This window comes from Prunus mume, linkage group LG3 (genome assembly GCF_029339155.1).
Source record: "Prunus mume cultivar Tortuosa linkage group LG3, ASM2933915v1, whole genome shotgun sequence".
In the NCBI taxonomy this organism is placed as follows: domain Eukaryota; kingdom Viridiplantae; phylum Streptophyta; class Magnoliopsida; order Rosales; family Rosaceae; genus Prunus; species Prunus mume.
In genome coordinates this window covers 7,509,810-7,526,218 of record NC_142700.1, presented here as the reverse complement: position 1 = coordinate 7,526,218, position 16,409 = coordinate 7,509,810, and the positions used below count along the sequence as shown (strand labels likewise).

Below are 16,409 nucleotides of genomic sequence, written 5' to 3'. Positions count from 1 at the left end.
AAAAAAGGAAACCCCAAAATGAAAATGAACGTATTAATTAATTCATGAAATGAAAAAAAATAGAATTTTCATCCACGATAAAAAAAATAAACAAACCAACCTCCTCCTGACCTTCATGGTTAGTTTTTTCTTAAAAATTGTTTAGTATCTCATCAATCTTGTTGCAGGAAGTGCCAACTACATGAAGTTTCAACGGCTAAGAGTTGTCTAAACTTCGGATTTTGAACTCCTCGGGAAGATGTCTTTGGAGACCACTAAAGTTTTCAAGTCATTAATTGTGAGAGCAAAGGCTTCTACTTTTTCGGCACATCGGACAGTTTTGAACGAAACAGGCTGGTCATAAAAAGTTTTGGTTTTCGCTGCCCAATCCAGAAGTTGTTCTCCCACCACAAGCATACCTTTCTCAAGAATTTCGAATGAGGTTGAGGGACATGCCTCTCCAGCAGCCCTAATTGGCAGGTAAGCCTGCATAGAGCCTGCTATAATATAGAGCATCGCGTTAAGTGGTTGTCCCGCTTCAACGACCTGGGCATTCTCCTTGAACATCTTTGGCTTGAGATAGTCGCAAATCGTTCCCAACGCTTGATCATTCATAAATTGAAGCTCCTTTACCTATATATACATACATATCAGAAAATTAGATTCTAATCCTCGTATAAGCTTCAATTTGGATTACATTCTTCGAAAGGTTAAACATTGATCTCTATCTATTGGATATATATACATGATCCATCTCAGCATGTATGTTCCAACTGAGTGTTTTTATTGATTTTTTTTGCCTTCTCATGAATCCATCGTCATAAAATATTTCGTTTGCTATAATCAAATTATTATAGAAGTAGAAATAAAAATGTCTATCGAGGTAATATTATTGCATTGCTTAAAAACCTGGATGGTTGTGAAAAAAGAGTAACCAATTAAAGAGGAGATTCTGTGGCATCATTTATATCTTAATCAAAACAATCTTCATGGCATTTGATTCAAAAATTGAATTTTACTAAGACTAGGTAATATAGATGGGTTATTATTAGAGTTTTTGAGTTGAAGTGTTATGGTTCCCTCCTTAGTGGAGTCGAGATGTACGGCTGTTATTTTTCCTCTTTCAAAGCACATGAATGCAAGTATGGGAGATGCATGCATGGTCTACAATTGATGGCTGAAAGGAAGAGAAAAATAAGGGAGTTGCACATGCTTTCGGTGGCTTGGGTTCCCTCCTTAGTGGAGGAATATTTTTGCATGTCATGATGGTGTTTGTTGCAATTATGGGAAGGAAGACATCATCATTTGTCTTTAATGATGCTGTCTTGGGGAGCCTTTTGACTGGCCATCATTGTGGCTCTTCTAGCATGTACGTGGGCTGTTTTTGGGAGGTGAAAATCAGCCTTCCTTTTATGGTTTGTAAAAGGGGAGGGTACATGCAAGTGGGAGTGTGCTTGTGTTGCACCAAAGGCATGAGTGAGTTGTGGGCTGGTGTGCATGTGAGCCGCACCAAAGCATGCAAGGGGTGCGTGGGCTGCTGTGCTTCAGCTGCACCAAGGCAAGGGAGAGAGAGCATGGCAGAGAGGGAGTGGACTGCTTGTGAGATGCAAGCAAGCATTCCCACGAACTCCTGGAGGATGTTTCAGCAGGGAGTTAGCTGGGTTCATAAAGGGTTCAACAGAGGGTATATCTCTTGGGGTGAGAGTGATTTTCACATGTATGAGAGAGGGTGTACAAGTGGTGTATCCTATTGGATACGGGACTCGGGTTTGGGTATAAAACTCTTGAGTGGTTATTCTTGTACTTGTATCTTTCTCATGTTATAGTGGAGGTGGTGACTCTCCGGGGACGTAGGCAGGTTATCTATCGAGCCTCATCAATTATCGGCGTGTTCTCTCATATATTACTCATTGTCATCTTGGGCTTGTTGGTTTGTTTATCTCCATCGGGTTCCCTGTGACCAGAGGGAACCGGTGTTTCATCAACATGAAGCCCCTTAACTCTTCCATTAACTTTCAATCACTATTTCTCTATCCTAAACTCTTTCTTTCGTTTTTTGTGCCTATGGACAATTCTCACGACACCAACCCTTTCGCAGACTTTTACCAGTCCTCTTCTTCTGACGTTATCCATCAACCTTCTTTTCCTCCTGCTGCATAATATGTTTCCTCACTCGCTCCTCACTCGCTTCTTCAATGAGCCTACCAACCATGCCTTTCAAACCTCTCCCTCTCCAAATCCTAACCAAGCTCTCTTCTACAAACCCTCTCTCCCAACAGTCACTTCTTCCGGCCAAACACTTTTTCCAACTCTTGCCCGATTGGCCAAATCTGTAAAAAGCCAGGCCATGGTGCTCTCCCTTGCAGAAACCGTCTCAATAGCTCTTACTTGGATCACACTTTACAACCCAAAATCTTCACTCCCTCCCCCTAAGCTCCTACTTACCCCTCTACCACATATACTCCACCACACCCTGATCTTCATCCACACAACTTGGTATTCTGATTCTCGGGCCACTAATCTCTTTACAAATGACATGAGCAACTTTTCTCTTAATACACTGGACCTGACAAAGTTAATGTTGCCAATGGTGAATCAGCACTATATTATACTCTTCTCACTCATCTTTTAACTTAAAAAAAATTTATTCACACTCGACAACACACAACTTGCTCTCAGTTCACAAATTTTCCAATGACGTATGACAATTTTGATCTAACTTGCACTCATTTCTCATGTGTCATCAAGGATCATAGTAGGGGAAATATCCTTTTTCAAGGCGTTACTGAAGGCAGTCACTAACCCATTCATCTATCCAAACGCAAGCTACCTTTTTTTTTACTTCAACGCCATTGCCACAACCTCTCTTTGGCACAAATGGCAAGGTCATCCTTCAACTCACGTCCTCCATCAAATCTTATCTACCAACATTCTTTATCTTCCTCTTGAAACCCTAGACCTTCATCTTGCTTCTACAACCCTTCTCTCCCAACCGTCCCTTCTTCATCCCCTCCCCTCAGCTCCCACTTTACCCTGTACCTACACTTCCACCACACCCTTATCTTCATCCACAACAACTTGGAATGCTTATTCTTGAGCCACTAATAACCTTACAAATGGCTTGCGCAAATTTTCCCTGCATCCTGAATACACTGGATCTAACAAAGTTAATGTTGCCAACACTGTACACTTATCACTCATTTTTCATTTAAATCAAATTCCTCCACAAGCCACACACAACCTACTCTCAGTTCACAAATTTTCCAATGACAACAATTGTTATCTAACTTGCACTCCTTTCTCAGGTATCATCAAGGATAATATACTACAAGGAAAATCCTATTTCAAGGCGCTACTAAAGGCAGTCTCTATCCCATTCATCTGTCCAAAAGCAAGCCACCGCCCCTCATGTTTCTCATTGTAGCCACAAGTACTATGTGATTTTTGTTGATGACTGGCCCAGATTCTATTGGCTATATGCATTACATTGTAAATCTAACACTTTTAAAGATTTCAAAATTTCACAAATCAAGTTGTATTCTTTTGTTCTAATTCTAGAGACTTCTTGTATATGACAATATATACGTTTTTCCTTTGTGTAAAGGAACAATAGGGAGAGAGATATTGTAGCAAACATCTGAATGCAGAAAACACGTTGTGAAAAAAAAAGGAAATTAAAGGAAAGATTCCGTGGCTTCATTTGTAAATATAACGATTAGAATTTATAATGTAAATGAGTTATTAAATAGAGCTTTCAAGTTGCAAGGATCTATTTTATATGACCCTAATAATTTCTATATAGAGATTCATGAACATGCTTCTGACAAAAAAGAGAGAGAGAGAGAGAGAGAGAGGAACCTACTTTTTTCAGCGTCTCCATGCAGAAATGGCGCCGCATAATGCTTCTCCCACATTCATCAAGAACAGAGAAGACATAATTCACATCCACTTCAGCATCTATGTTTTCTTTCAATTTGTTTTGACTAAAACCATGCATAATATCTATCCCCACATCATCAGAAATGTTATTTATTGCCATCCACAAAAATATTGCCTCCACTTTCTCACGTATCTTCGGGTCAGCAACAATTTTGAGAATGCCAGCTGTTTCAAATAAGTGCGAACTACATGATCAAACAAAGAAAAAAGAAAAGAAGAAGTGCCAAATATTTCAAGTTTCAAAAGGTAAGGATTGTCTAAACTTCACCTTTTGACTTCATCGGGAAGATGTCTCCGGAGAGCGCTAAAGTTTTCAAGTCATCAACTGTGAGAGCAAAGGCTTCTACTTTTGTGGTACACCGGATAGTTTTGAACGAAGCAGGTTGGTCATCAAAAGCTTTGGTTTTCATTGCCCAATACAGAAGTTGTTCTCCAACAAACATACCTTTTTCAAGAGTTTCAAATGAATGAAATACAGACTACCGTTTGGCAAAATAAATAAATAAATAAAAACATACCTTTCTCAAGAGTATCGAATGAGGTTGATGGAGCTGTTTCTCCAGCATCGGTAATTGACAGGTCCGCCTGCATAGAGCCTGCTATAATATAGAGCATCGCGTTCAGTGGCTCTCCCACTTCAACAACCTTGGCATTCTCCTCGAACACCTTCGGCTTGAGATGGTCGCAGATCATTCCCAATTCACGATCGTTCATATGTTGAAGCTCCTTTACCTATATATGTATATCAGAAATCAGATTCTAATCATCGTCTAAGTTTCAATTTGATTAATTCCTTATAAGATATTCAAGATTGATCTTTATCCATCTCAGCATTCTGAGTGTTTTTTTTTTCTTCCCATAATACCATTGTCTTCAAATATATCGTTTGCTATAGGCTCAACCATACAAACAAACACCAACTAAAACCCAAATAAACTAACAATAAATTGCTGACATCTTTGTTCCTTGGAGAGTGAATATTGTGCCTAATCACATACTACTGCCGAGATTACATGGCTGTGCTCTTTTATCAAAGATTTACATTTCTTCCTTGACAAACCTCCCCGTCTCTCAGCTAATCCCATATTCAATGCCCGCACCAAACACGTTGAAATTGACTACCATTGTATCCGACAACTTGTCACCAGTAACTCCATTTCCATCAGCCATGTTTCCTCACCTTATCAAATTGCTGACATCTCCACCAAGAGGGCTTACCTAAAGCCCAATTTCAACACTTGAGTTCTAAGCTTATCATTGTCTCACCACAACTCCGCTTGAGAGGGTATGTTAAGAAACAAAACAATCAAATCATCCAAAGGTCAGAAAGAGAAGAAAAAAATACTCAAGGCACTCAACAAACTTGCACCCGATCTAGCAAGTAGCCAGCTCACACAGTACCTACGTGGAAGGGACATGATGAGCCAAGGCTTATTCTTCCTTGTATTCTTTTGTTCTAATTCTATAGACTTCTTGTATAGGAAAATATGTACGTTTTTCCTTTGTGTAAATGAATGACAGTGAGAAAGATATTATTCTTGTAATAAACCCTAGCAGCAAACATCTCAACATAGAAAACAAGTGGTGAAAAAAAGGGTTAGCAATTAAAAGAAAGATTCAATGGCATCATCATTTGTAGAGCTTTCAAGTTCATTCACCGCATTTGATTCAAAAGTTCATTTTTAGTTAGAGTTATTATATATAGAGCTTTCAAGTTGAAGGGATCTATTTTTATATGCAGAAAACGTACTTTTTTCAGAGTTTCCATGCAGAAATGGCGCCGCATAATCCTTGTCCCATATTCTTCAAGAACAGAAAAGACATAATTCACATCCACTTCAGCATCTGTTTTTTCTTCCAATTTTCTTTTACTAAAACCATGCACAATATTTATTGCCACGTAATCAGGAATGCCATTTATTTTCATCCACAAAAATATCGCCTTTAATTTCTCCTGTATCTTCGTTGCAGCAATTTTGACAATGCCATCTGTTTCAAATTAGTGCCAAGTACATTATAAAAATAATAAAATAATAAAAACAAGCGCCAACTATTTCAAGTTTCAAGGATTGTCTAAACTGCACCTGTTGACTTCGGGAAGATGTGTTTTTCGCGCACTAACTTTTTCAAGTCATCAACTGTGAGAGCAAAGGCCTTTACCTTTCCGGAACATCGAATAGTTTTCATCAAAACAGGTTGGTCATCGAAAGTTATGGTTTTCGCTGCCCATTCCAAAAGTTGTTCTCCAAACATATATTCATTAAGAGTTTCGAATGAGGTTGAGGGATGTGCGTCTCCAGCATCCCTAATTGGCCGGTACGCCTGCATAGAGCCTGCTGTAATAATAAGCATTGCGTTAAGTGGCTGTCCCGCTTCAACCACCATCTCATTCTCCTCGAAGATCTTTGGCTTGAGATAGCCGCAAATATCTTCCAATGTTGTATCATTCATATTTTGAAGTTCTTTTACCTATATACACACACATATATATATATATATATATAAATTAAACGGCAAAATATTAAATCTTCAAAGTATATAATTTTATAAATACGGGGTTTCACAAAATATCATAAATGCAGGGAAAAAAAAGGGACTTAAAAACTGAATTGGATTATAGCAATGTTTAATCTTTTAAGGAATTAATCAGAATTTAAATTTGTATTTAAATTTTCTTGGAAGTGCCTTAGTGAAGATGTCTGCAATCTGCTCCTCTGTCTTGCAATACTTGAGGTCAATCTTAGAGATGGTGCCACCATTTGTCACATCCCGGGATCGGCTCTGCAGTAGCACGATATTGTCGGCTTTGGGCTCTCCTCTCTGCCCTCACGGTTTTGTTTCTGAAAACTCATAGCAACTTCCCAGTAGGTCACCCATCCTAGGATTGCTCTAGTCCCAACTCGCTTCACTTCGAATTCCTATGACTCCGGTGAACTCCCAAAAGGCATTGTGCTAGATGGAGGTGGGCATGTACATATAAGGCACATCACTCCCTCTCTATTGGTCGATGTGGGATATTGTACCATTTCCTTATCTTTCTCACGCTGATTCCCAAATTCAGAGGGAGATAAACGTGATAGTCCCCTACCTTTGCTTTTGTTCAGCCCAAATTTTGTAAAAAATATTTGAATATGAGGTAGGAGATTTTAAATCGACCCACTTGTTTCTCAAGCCCTTCCAAAGTCACTATCACAAATGGGCATGTTTATTGGCAGAAGCAAATAGTCCTGGGCTTTCCTAACCTTTTCCCCCATTTCATTATGATGGATCAGACCCATTGCCGTTCCCAGCTCTTAGACCTTATTGAATATTGCTCTAGGCCCAACTTTAGATCCTTTGAAACCCATTATGGCATCTTTGATCAGCCATGTGTCCCAATCTTCCACGTTCACATTTTCTTTTGGTGCTGCACGTGATTGTTCGTCAAGTGTGAAAGCTTCCTTGATGGTGCCAAAGACCACCGGTGGTTTCCGCATGACTTGGGAATCAGTGGTCAGGCATGTGTTCCTTTTTTCTGTATGTCTACCATCTGTCGAGGCACCCTCGAACAACGGTCCGCCTTCTTTTATCTACTGTTTCTCCATGCAGTTTGCTCTAACCTAAGTCAACACCAGATTAAATTTCACTGGGTTATTACGATCTGGCTGGATTGGCAAAATTGTAGGTGAAATTGGTCTGATCTGAACATAATAGACCTCGTTTCCTTTTGCTAATCTGAGTAATTTGGGTAAACATCCAAACATATTTTTCCTGACCTTCAGTTTGGCTTCAAAATGGTATTTAAGCTTCTCTGTCTTTCAACTCACCTCTAGCAGACCCCCACAAGAATCACCAATTCGTTCAAAGTACTTTTTGGACCACAAATGTATCGAAAGCCTAGTGACAGCAATCCAACCGCCGTAGCTTACCACTTTTGTTATGTTGTTCTTCAAGCTTTGCTCCCAACACCATAATAACACCTCCGGTTGTTTGTCCACCTTCAATTTACTTGCTCCCCCTACTCTTGTTGCCTCATATTTACTATTACAAACAAAGAATGCCTTGTTATTTTGATTTGGAAATAACTCTACTACGAATTGAAGCCAGCTGCCCAAAGCTTTTTCAATATTCTTCCAAGTCTGATGTACTCCTCTCACAGGCTACCACCCAACTCGAGTTTTGTTCATCACCTCCCATGACCATCTGAGATGATTTGTGTTGTTCTACTAAAGTATATTCTTTTTTCTTCTCCACTTTTGTTCCCACTATACCATTTTGTTCTACCGCCTCCTTATAAGACTTAGCTGAAATTCTAGGTTTATCATGCAACTCATTCTGTTCCTCTCCCCTAGGATCAGATCTTTTCTTTACGAAGCTTTTGCCGAATAACAATACAGCTAAACTTTCCTCTAGCTTTATCCACCCCAGCCCTCCTCTACCTTGTGAAATTCCAACCAACAACACAGACATTTGGACAACCTCAGAAAACATCCGTTCTTGTTGCATGACTTCTCCATCCACAGTCGATAGGAGTTTCCTCTAAATTTTTGAAAGAATTTCTATTCGTTCCTGCCCATAGCATCTTGTAGCTGTTTTAAAATCCACAATACACAACCCAGTTCGACGGATATGTGGAAAATGAGACTCTCATTAATCAAGATAAACCCCCAAAAGATAAATCATCAATCTTAATACAAAAGGTTTTGGCTTCAATCCTAAAAAATCTAGGGATGTGTCTCACACTCCTCACTAGCTGGTTTCTGCCCATCCGTTGACACCGACTTACACTCATCCTATGAGGTGAGGGTCACTAGCCGGTTTCTTCAACTTGTAAGGGTTTAACTGCGATGTGCGCCTAGAAGCTAGAGATAAGTTAGCAGGCAATGCAGCTGAATCAGCTCACACAGAATCCCTCCCTGATGTCCCACCTCTAACATTGTTATTAACTGCACTAGTGTAGCTGGTGGCATGATACCTTTGCATTTCCCCCAACTATCATCGACATACTACCCCCAACATCAAATTGCTACAAGAAGCAATTTGCAGACAGAAAACCTATTATGAAGCTTTGAATTGGGTTTTCAGCAACAAGTGAGGCTAGGGTTTTTATTTATGGCAATGGTGTAAAAAAGGCAAAGACTTTCAGACAAAATTGTAAACAATAAATACAACGATTTGAGATTGCACAAGCATGGCTTTGAAAGGTTTGGGATTTCGGAGAGATAGAGTTTTAGATAAACATATGGGGAGAATTAAGAAGGCGAAGAAGAACTGAAGAAGGCTCTCTTTCGGGCTTTTGGACTTTCACTCTTAATCTTTGCACATCTAAGTTTCAATCTATCATCTCTTTCATTTGCACCATTTTGGAAAATTAAGGTTTCTATTTGGGTTGTCTGAGAGTGTTCATGGCTTCTGGAAATTAGGTTTTCAAATAGCTTTTGAAATATGCTCTATTTTCGAAATCTACTTCACCCATTGAGAATTTTGTAGAGTAATTTTACTCTGCATTCTCTACTTAGTGAAGTCTAGGTTTTTCATTGTGAGATTTTGAAAATGGTTTTTTGAAATCTATTGTACTTTTAAAATCTGCATCTGGGTTCATTTTGACTAGTCATCTTCTTTAGTCTAGATCAAATTCTTGGTTAATTTCTTGAAGAAATTGACTGTTTCATCTCAGAATCTATATTTCATTGTTCTGTTCTATCTGGAGTTGAGTTGATGTGCCATAGGGTGAAGAAGCTGATTGACTAGTTGCCATTTCCATGAAGGACAAGCCGCTAGCTTAATTAAGTTTGGAGAAGAATGTTGCATAGGGAGGTAGTGCTAATTTCTTACCTAAGATTGTTTGAGCTTGTGATTACTTTTTTTGTAAGAATCTACTTGTGATTGATGGATCCTTCTGAGTACCTAGGTTGTCACGTAGTTATCTTCTAGGCTTGTAGGGGAATTGTAACGACCCGGTCCTAAATAAATGTTTAATTATAAATTAAACATGATCAAAGACCCTTTTGTCCCTAAAATATTTTATTATGTTTAAAGTTGACTTTTTGACCAGAAAGAAATTTGGGCATTTCGATTGTACCGTTGCGTAGAGCACGATAAGATGAGTCCGTAGACACGTAGTGGGCTCGAATCGGAGTTGTAACGAGAGAGATACGATCAAAATACCCTCAATGGCATAACCATAATTTTGGCGAAAAGGATTTGATAAAAATCTCTCCGTCTCTCTCTCTCTCTCTCTCTCTCTCTCTCTCTCACCCGAGCCTCTCCCCAATCTGCAAAACGCACCACCACCTCCGCCACCGGCCCACGGTGCCGGTATAAAATGAATGGACCAACCTCGCCGATGCGTTCCAGCCAATTTCCGACGCTGACCGCCACTCCAGCCTCCGGAAAAAGCTTAGAAACGGCCGGGGTTTCACTTGATTTTCGTAGGCTTCGCTCGGCATCCGGCCACCATTTCCGACGATCCAGGTATGGATTTTGAACCTCTCGAGCTGTTCTTGCTGCCTGTTATGTTAGATTTGAGAGATTTCTGCATTTTGGTGGTCGATTAAACGATGGAAGTTTGGCCGATTTTCGGCCTCCGATTCCGGCCACTTCCGTCTACTTTTTGGGGTATGTCCAAGAACAAAAGTTGCTCCACTCTAGGTGCTGATCATGTGGGTATAAGTTTTGCATGGCGGTTTGGAGATTTTCCGACCACCGAAATTGCTTTGGGCACCCACGCTCTGCCGACGCATGGGCCACTATTTGGCTGATCTTAGGCAACTAAAATACTCATCATGTCGTCCCGAGCACGACGGTATACTTGGATATGAATTTGGATATCGTTTGATCGTCGATCGGATATCGCATATTGCGCGTTATCCGGGTTCGCTAGGTTTGGACCGTTGGATGGTCCTGAGTTTATTATAGGTTAATTTGGACATCCTTAGGATCGTGTAGGATTCGATGGATCGTAAAACGGAGTCTTGGATACTCCGAAAATGCCAACCCTACCGATCGTGTGATCGTGAGCGATCCGACCGTCCGATCTGGACTAAACTTGCAGGACACATGTCCTAAACCTTGTAGAACTCATAGGAACTGTCGGATCGGAATTTGGAGGTCGTGGGCCCCACAGGCCCATTTGACCAAGTTTGGGTAGTTTGACCTTTGGTTGACCGCGGGTCTTCCGGGGTAGTCTTATCTTCATAGGAGGATTAAAATGACCATATGGACAGGTCCTGGGCGTTGTTGAGTTATGTTGACTATGTGGGTTCAGGATATTAATTTATTGTTTTTAATTGGGGAATTATCGGATGTTATATTGTGGTTGAGGTTTATGCTATTTTGGGAATTATGGTATATATATATATATATATATTTATATTATAAATATATAAAGATGTTTGATGACAATATAAGTACCACCCTACGATTGTGAGGTTGCACGTGTCATAGGAGTAGCCAACGTGTTGACAGACCCCATATGTGGCGTTGGTAGTACCGGCATATGGGGAGATATCGTGATGTGCTTGTGAGGTCGCACGTGTTGTAGGAGTAGCCGGCGTGTTGACAGACCCCATATGTGGCGTTGGTAGTACCGGCATATAGGAAGATATTGTGATATGATAATGAGGTCCCACATGTCGTAGGATTTTCCGGCGTGCAGATAGGGCCCATACGTAGCTTTGGATGTTCCGGCGTATGGGGAGATTTTGTGAGTATTTAGGAGATAAATTAAAGATTGTGTTTGGTGAGTTGTGATTTAAAGAAAAAGGGTTTTAGGAAAGAACTACGTGTGTCTTGATTCCTTTCAAGGGGTATGTAGGCAGCCTAGGGTAGTGCCTAGGTGCAGCCGCATACTAGATTTTATTTATGTGATGTATTGAGTTGGGTTCTAACCTTGTCTTGGGTCCTGAAACTCAGATGAAACCGATGTGTGATTAGATAATTGTTCATACTCCCGCTTGGCTATGGGAGGGTGGTGTTAGTATGTTGTGGATGAACTAGGGGCAAGACCCTGTTGGATTGCTATACCATTTGGGCTGAGGCCTTAAACTACTTATGTTATGTGAAGGCCGGAGGCTGATTATTTGAATTGCATGAAATTATATTGTGCGGGCTACCGGTTGGGTTATTAAATTGTGATTTTGTGCATGTTGAAATTTTGGGGAAAGTCCAAATTACAGGGGAGACTGCCGATATTTCAGCAGAAAGTCTCGTGCCCTTATTCCTCTGGGGAAAATGAGAATATAGTTTCAGAGTGGGCCCGACATCGGGTGATGTCGGATTTCCACAGGATTAGTTCTGGGTTTTGAGAAATTCGGGCGGGTCCTGTCAGGAATGAGATTTTTTTGTTGAATGTGTGTTTTGTTTGATGTGTGATCTTAAGTTTGTGACTAGCTGTTGGCTAGTCATACATTTGCTGGGATTATTTTGTTGGTCTAATTTGTGGTCAGCTAGATTATCCTTCAATTTTACCCCTTATACTTAAGTACCAATTTTAATAATCTAATAACCTCAAAATCAAGAATGGGATTAACTAGGGGAGAGTAGTTGATCCAATTCTAATTCCTTGATTACTCTATCTAAGTTCTACAATTTATGACTTTCTCCATTCCTAATAGTAAACAAGACCTATATAGAGATTCCTGAAAATACTTCTAAAAATAATAAAATGAAATAAGAGCAAAAAGTAAGAAGGAACCTACTTTTTTCAGCAACTTCCAGCAAATACCGTCGTGCATAAGTTTTCTCCCGTTGTCAACAACAGAAAATATATAATTCCCATTCACTTCAACATCTATGTTTTTTTCCAATTCCTTTTTTTAATATTATATTCTGGAATTTTTTGCATTTTCATGTACATTTGTATCTCCTTTTCTTTCTCTTGTCCTAACTTCTCCTTATCCAACGATCTTGTGAGTGCTTGTTGCATATATATCTGTTTCATAACAAACAAGAAGTCAGTTCGTCATATTAAATATGCATAAACATAACATCTGTGTAGTGTGTGTGAGTTAAAACTATTATCGTCTCTCTCAATAGGAAAAAATTTCTATTAAAAAAAAAGGATAAGCATAGCATCACAGATAAATGAATAAAATAATATATTATAAAAAAGATAAATAGTCATTCACTGAAAAATAAAAGGATAAAAGAACATGTAATGGTCAAGCTCGGGGCGCTAATGCGAAATGTACTAGAGCTGAATTATTTTGCGTACAAACTCGTCAAAACTTGCATTTTTGTCTACGTATAATAATTAAGGGTTAAATACATTTTTTTACCACTGTGTGTCTATTCCAAAAATCTATTTTAATATCTGAGTTTTTAATTTGATTAATTTGGTTACTGAGTTGGCAAACGTTAACATTTTAAGCCACTTTGTCAGTTTTATGTTAAAAAATTATTTAAAAAATCATTAAAATAAAAAATGAAGTGAGATATTGGCGCATTCGGAAGATTTTGGTTTATGAGTTCAGTTTTCCTATTAACATTTACCCTGCGCCACCCTGTTTCTTCCTTATTTTTGTGACACCTGTCCTCTCTCACTTACCATTAACATAACTCTGTTAACTTATCATTGAATTAAAAAACATTGAAACTAAAAAAGCAAAAACCCAGCAGCCCAGCAGCCAACGACGAATCACCCACCCAACTCCAACAGCCGACCACCACAACCTTCCCACGTTCTCCACCCAACCCCTCTCTCCTCTCTCTCTCTCTCTCTCTCTCTCTGTGTCTGTTATGGTGAAGATGATTTGAGGAGAATCAATTGTTTGTTTTTGGGAGGAAACGGATCTGGCAAACATCCAAGGGCTCCAATGCTGAAAATTTGAAGAACTGAAAGACCTAAAAAAGAGACATTTTGAAGATTTTCCGGCATCGTTGAGGCGGAGAGCATGTGGTCGTTTGGAGAGAAAATTTTGATTTGGTGAGGAAGGGAAAGCAAGGGTCACAGTTGATAATACACTCGAAGTGGAGATTAGGTGGCTTAATTCAACAATCTTGATCGGGTTTGGCAATTTTAAGAGGGATAAAGGGAAGCTTGAGGTGGTGGGTGCAAAGGAGGTTGCCACTGGATTGTAGAGAAGATGAAGACTTAACAGAGTTAGGTTAATGGTAAGTGAGAGAGGACAGGTGTCACAAAAATAAGGAAGAAACATGGCACAGGGAAAATGGTAACAGGAAAACTGAACTCTCGGTGTTTGGGATTTTGGTTTTGGTGTCTATGGATTTCAAGTGGTGACACGGACCCTTGGCCTACCACTAGCAACATCGATATTGTCCCCAATTTAACCACCTGTTTAGCAGGTGTAGGGTTTTATACAAAAGGCCTCGATGTTATTAGAAGTGGAACCATTTATTATATGAGACTTTCTATTTTGTTAAGTTTCTGATGTGGGACTCGTGTATTCTTCAACACTTCTCCTCACGTGAGACTAGGGGTGGGCATTGGAACCGCAAAACCGTAAAACCGAAACCAACCAAACCAATCCGGAAAAAACCGAAAAACCGTATTGACCGAAAAAGTCAAAACCGAGAAAATCCAAACCGGGTTCGACCGGTTCCGGTTTCGATTTTCCACCCTAAGGAACCGGTCCAATAAAATTAATATATATATTTTTATATTATATTTAAAATTATATAAATATTTTTATACTTGGCTAAGTTTGATTGGGTGTCTACGCTACTACCATATGCGCGCATCACAGAGGAGAAAAAAAAACGCTGATCGAACGACCTAGGTTTTTTGTCTTCGTTCCTCTCTTCGATTTCATTTCTTCTTCGTTCCTTCATTCATACAGAGCTGCCCTGAGCCTTCTTCCAAACCTCTATTTCTCTCTCTCCTCACCATCACGTCCACGCCTCTCTGCCGTCGCTCTTCTTCCAGCGCCGCCGTCGTTACTTCGCTCTTCTCTCTCTCACCGTTGCGCTCTCTCTCACTCACGAGGTTAGATAGATTCTGTCTTTTCTTTTTATTTTTTTCTGTTTCCCTTCGATTCTCTGTCTGACCAATTTGTGTGTCCTCCAAAGAGCAGAATTCACGCAGACTATCATCAATTTTCTCGTAGCTTCCATCAGCAGCAATTCTGTCTATCTCAGGTATTCTTCATCTCTCTCTCTCTCTCTCTCTCTCTCTCTCTCAGATATTTTGAATTTGATGTTTTGCAATTGACATTTGGATGTTTGCAACTGAAATTTGGATGTTTGCAACTAAAATTTGGATGTTTGCAGCTGAAATTGGTTTTGATTATATCTGTATGTTATTATATCTGAAATTTGGATGTTTGCAGCTGAAATTTTGATGTTTTGCAATTGAAATTTGGATGTTTGCAACTGAAATTTGGATGTTTAACCATGTTCATTTGCTAATTGATGCTCATCCAATCCAATGGATATCGTACTCGATATTCTTGTGCTAGGCTAGGCTCTTAGTTTGTATTTTTGTACTCACAAGTTGATTTTAGGTCATATTTTATCAACTGACAGAATTGAAAAAAATAAAAGAAAATTGTTTCAAGTTGAAAAGATTTAAGGTGGTGTGGATGAATGATCTTCATGGTTTATTTGTTATTCACAGTAATTGTGGTTTTGATAGTTATTAATATGTATAGCTTGTATGATAATTGGTTTTGATTATATCTGTATGTACAGCTTGTATTAATATGCACAGCTTGTATGTACATCTTGTATTAAAATGTACAGCTTGTATTAATGTGCACAGCTTGTATGTACAGCTTGTTTTAAAATGTACAGCTTGTATGTACAACTTGTTTTAAAATGTACAGCTTGTATGTACAGCTTGTGCTCATATTGTGAATTTGATAGTTCGTGATGGGTTGAAGAAGTTGGAAAAAAGCATAGTGTGTATAAGAAATGCTGTGAAGTATGTAAGATCTTCTCCCAAAAGGTTGGAGGACTTTAAGAGTTGTGTTAAGAAAGAGCAAATTGAATGCAAAGGGCTTGTGGTGTTGGATGTGCCAACAAGGTGGAATTCCACATATATGATGTTGGGCCGCCTTAAAGTTTGAAAAGGCATTTTGGAGAATGGGAGAAGATGATGAAGGCCCATATATTTCTTGGTTTGGTGAAGATGAACCGGATCTTGAAGATGGGGTGGTTATGTCTCATTACCCTGGAAAGAGGGAAGGACCACCAACTAATGAAGATTGGAACAATGCTCGTACCTTTGTGAATTTTTTGAAGGTATTTTATGATGCTACATTGAAGATGAGTGTCACTTTGCATCCCGCTTCCCACACCACATTTCATGACTTAATTGCAATGGAAGAAGAAATTGAGGATTTGTTGATGGAAGAGGAGGAAATATTAAGTGAAACTCAAACCTCCAAGGTTTTGAAGGACATGGCACTTAACATGAAGATGAAGTTTAAAAAGTATTGGGGTGACCTTGATAAATTGAACCAAATTTTGATGGTTGCTCTTGTTCTTGACCCTCGATACAAATTGGGGAACTTGGAGTTTATCTTGAAAAGCCGGTTTGAAAACCCGGAAGA

The 16,409-nt window shown here is 39.3% G+C and overlaps 2 protein-coding genes across 2 annotated transcripts in view; both read right to left on the bottom strand.

The window, feature by feature from the left end:
- The window catches only part of LOC103325463 (cyclic nucleotide-gated ion channel 1-like), a 42,003-nt gene that overhangs the window by 18,904 nt on the left and 6,690 nt on the right, over positions 1–16,409 (bottom strand). The window lies entirely within an intron of this gene.
- On the bottom strand, positions 20–6,381 carry LOC103325462 (uncharacterized). Its single transcript, XM_089049085.1, has 6 exons — positions 6,003–6,381; positions 5,669–5,907; positions 4,437–4,650; positions 4,187–4,363; positions 3,842–4,083; positions 20–612 (listed from the first exon to the last, which is right to left on the bottom strand). Exons 1-6 carry the CDS (start codon positions 6,367–6,369, stop codon positions 208–210), a joined length of 1,644 nt encoding a protein of 547 aa, XP_088905211.1. The 5' UTR covers positions 6,370–6,381; the 3' UTR covers positions 20–207.

What these genes read in the sequence shown, in the direction of transcription:
- LOC103325462 (XM_089049085.1), bottom strand. Translation starts at nt 6,369, where the DNA reads ATGAATGATACAACATTGGAAGATATTTGCGGCTATCTCAAGCCAAAG. An exon ending in GCATGGAAACTCTGAAAAAA is followed by an intron (nt 4,651 to 5,668) that starts GTACGTTTTCTG and finishes ATACATATATAG; the next exon opens with GTAAAGGAGCTTCAACATAT. An exon ending in GCATGGAGACGCTGAAAAAA is followed by an intron (nt 613 to 3,841) that starts GTAGGTTCCTCT and finishes ATGTATATATAG; the next exon opens with GTAAAGGAGCTTCAATTTAT.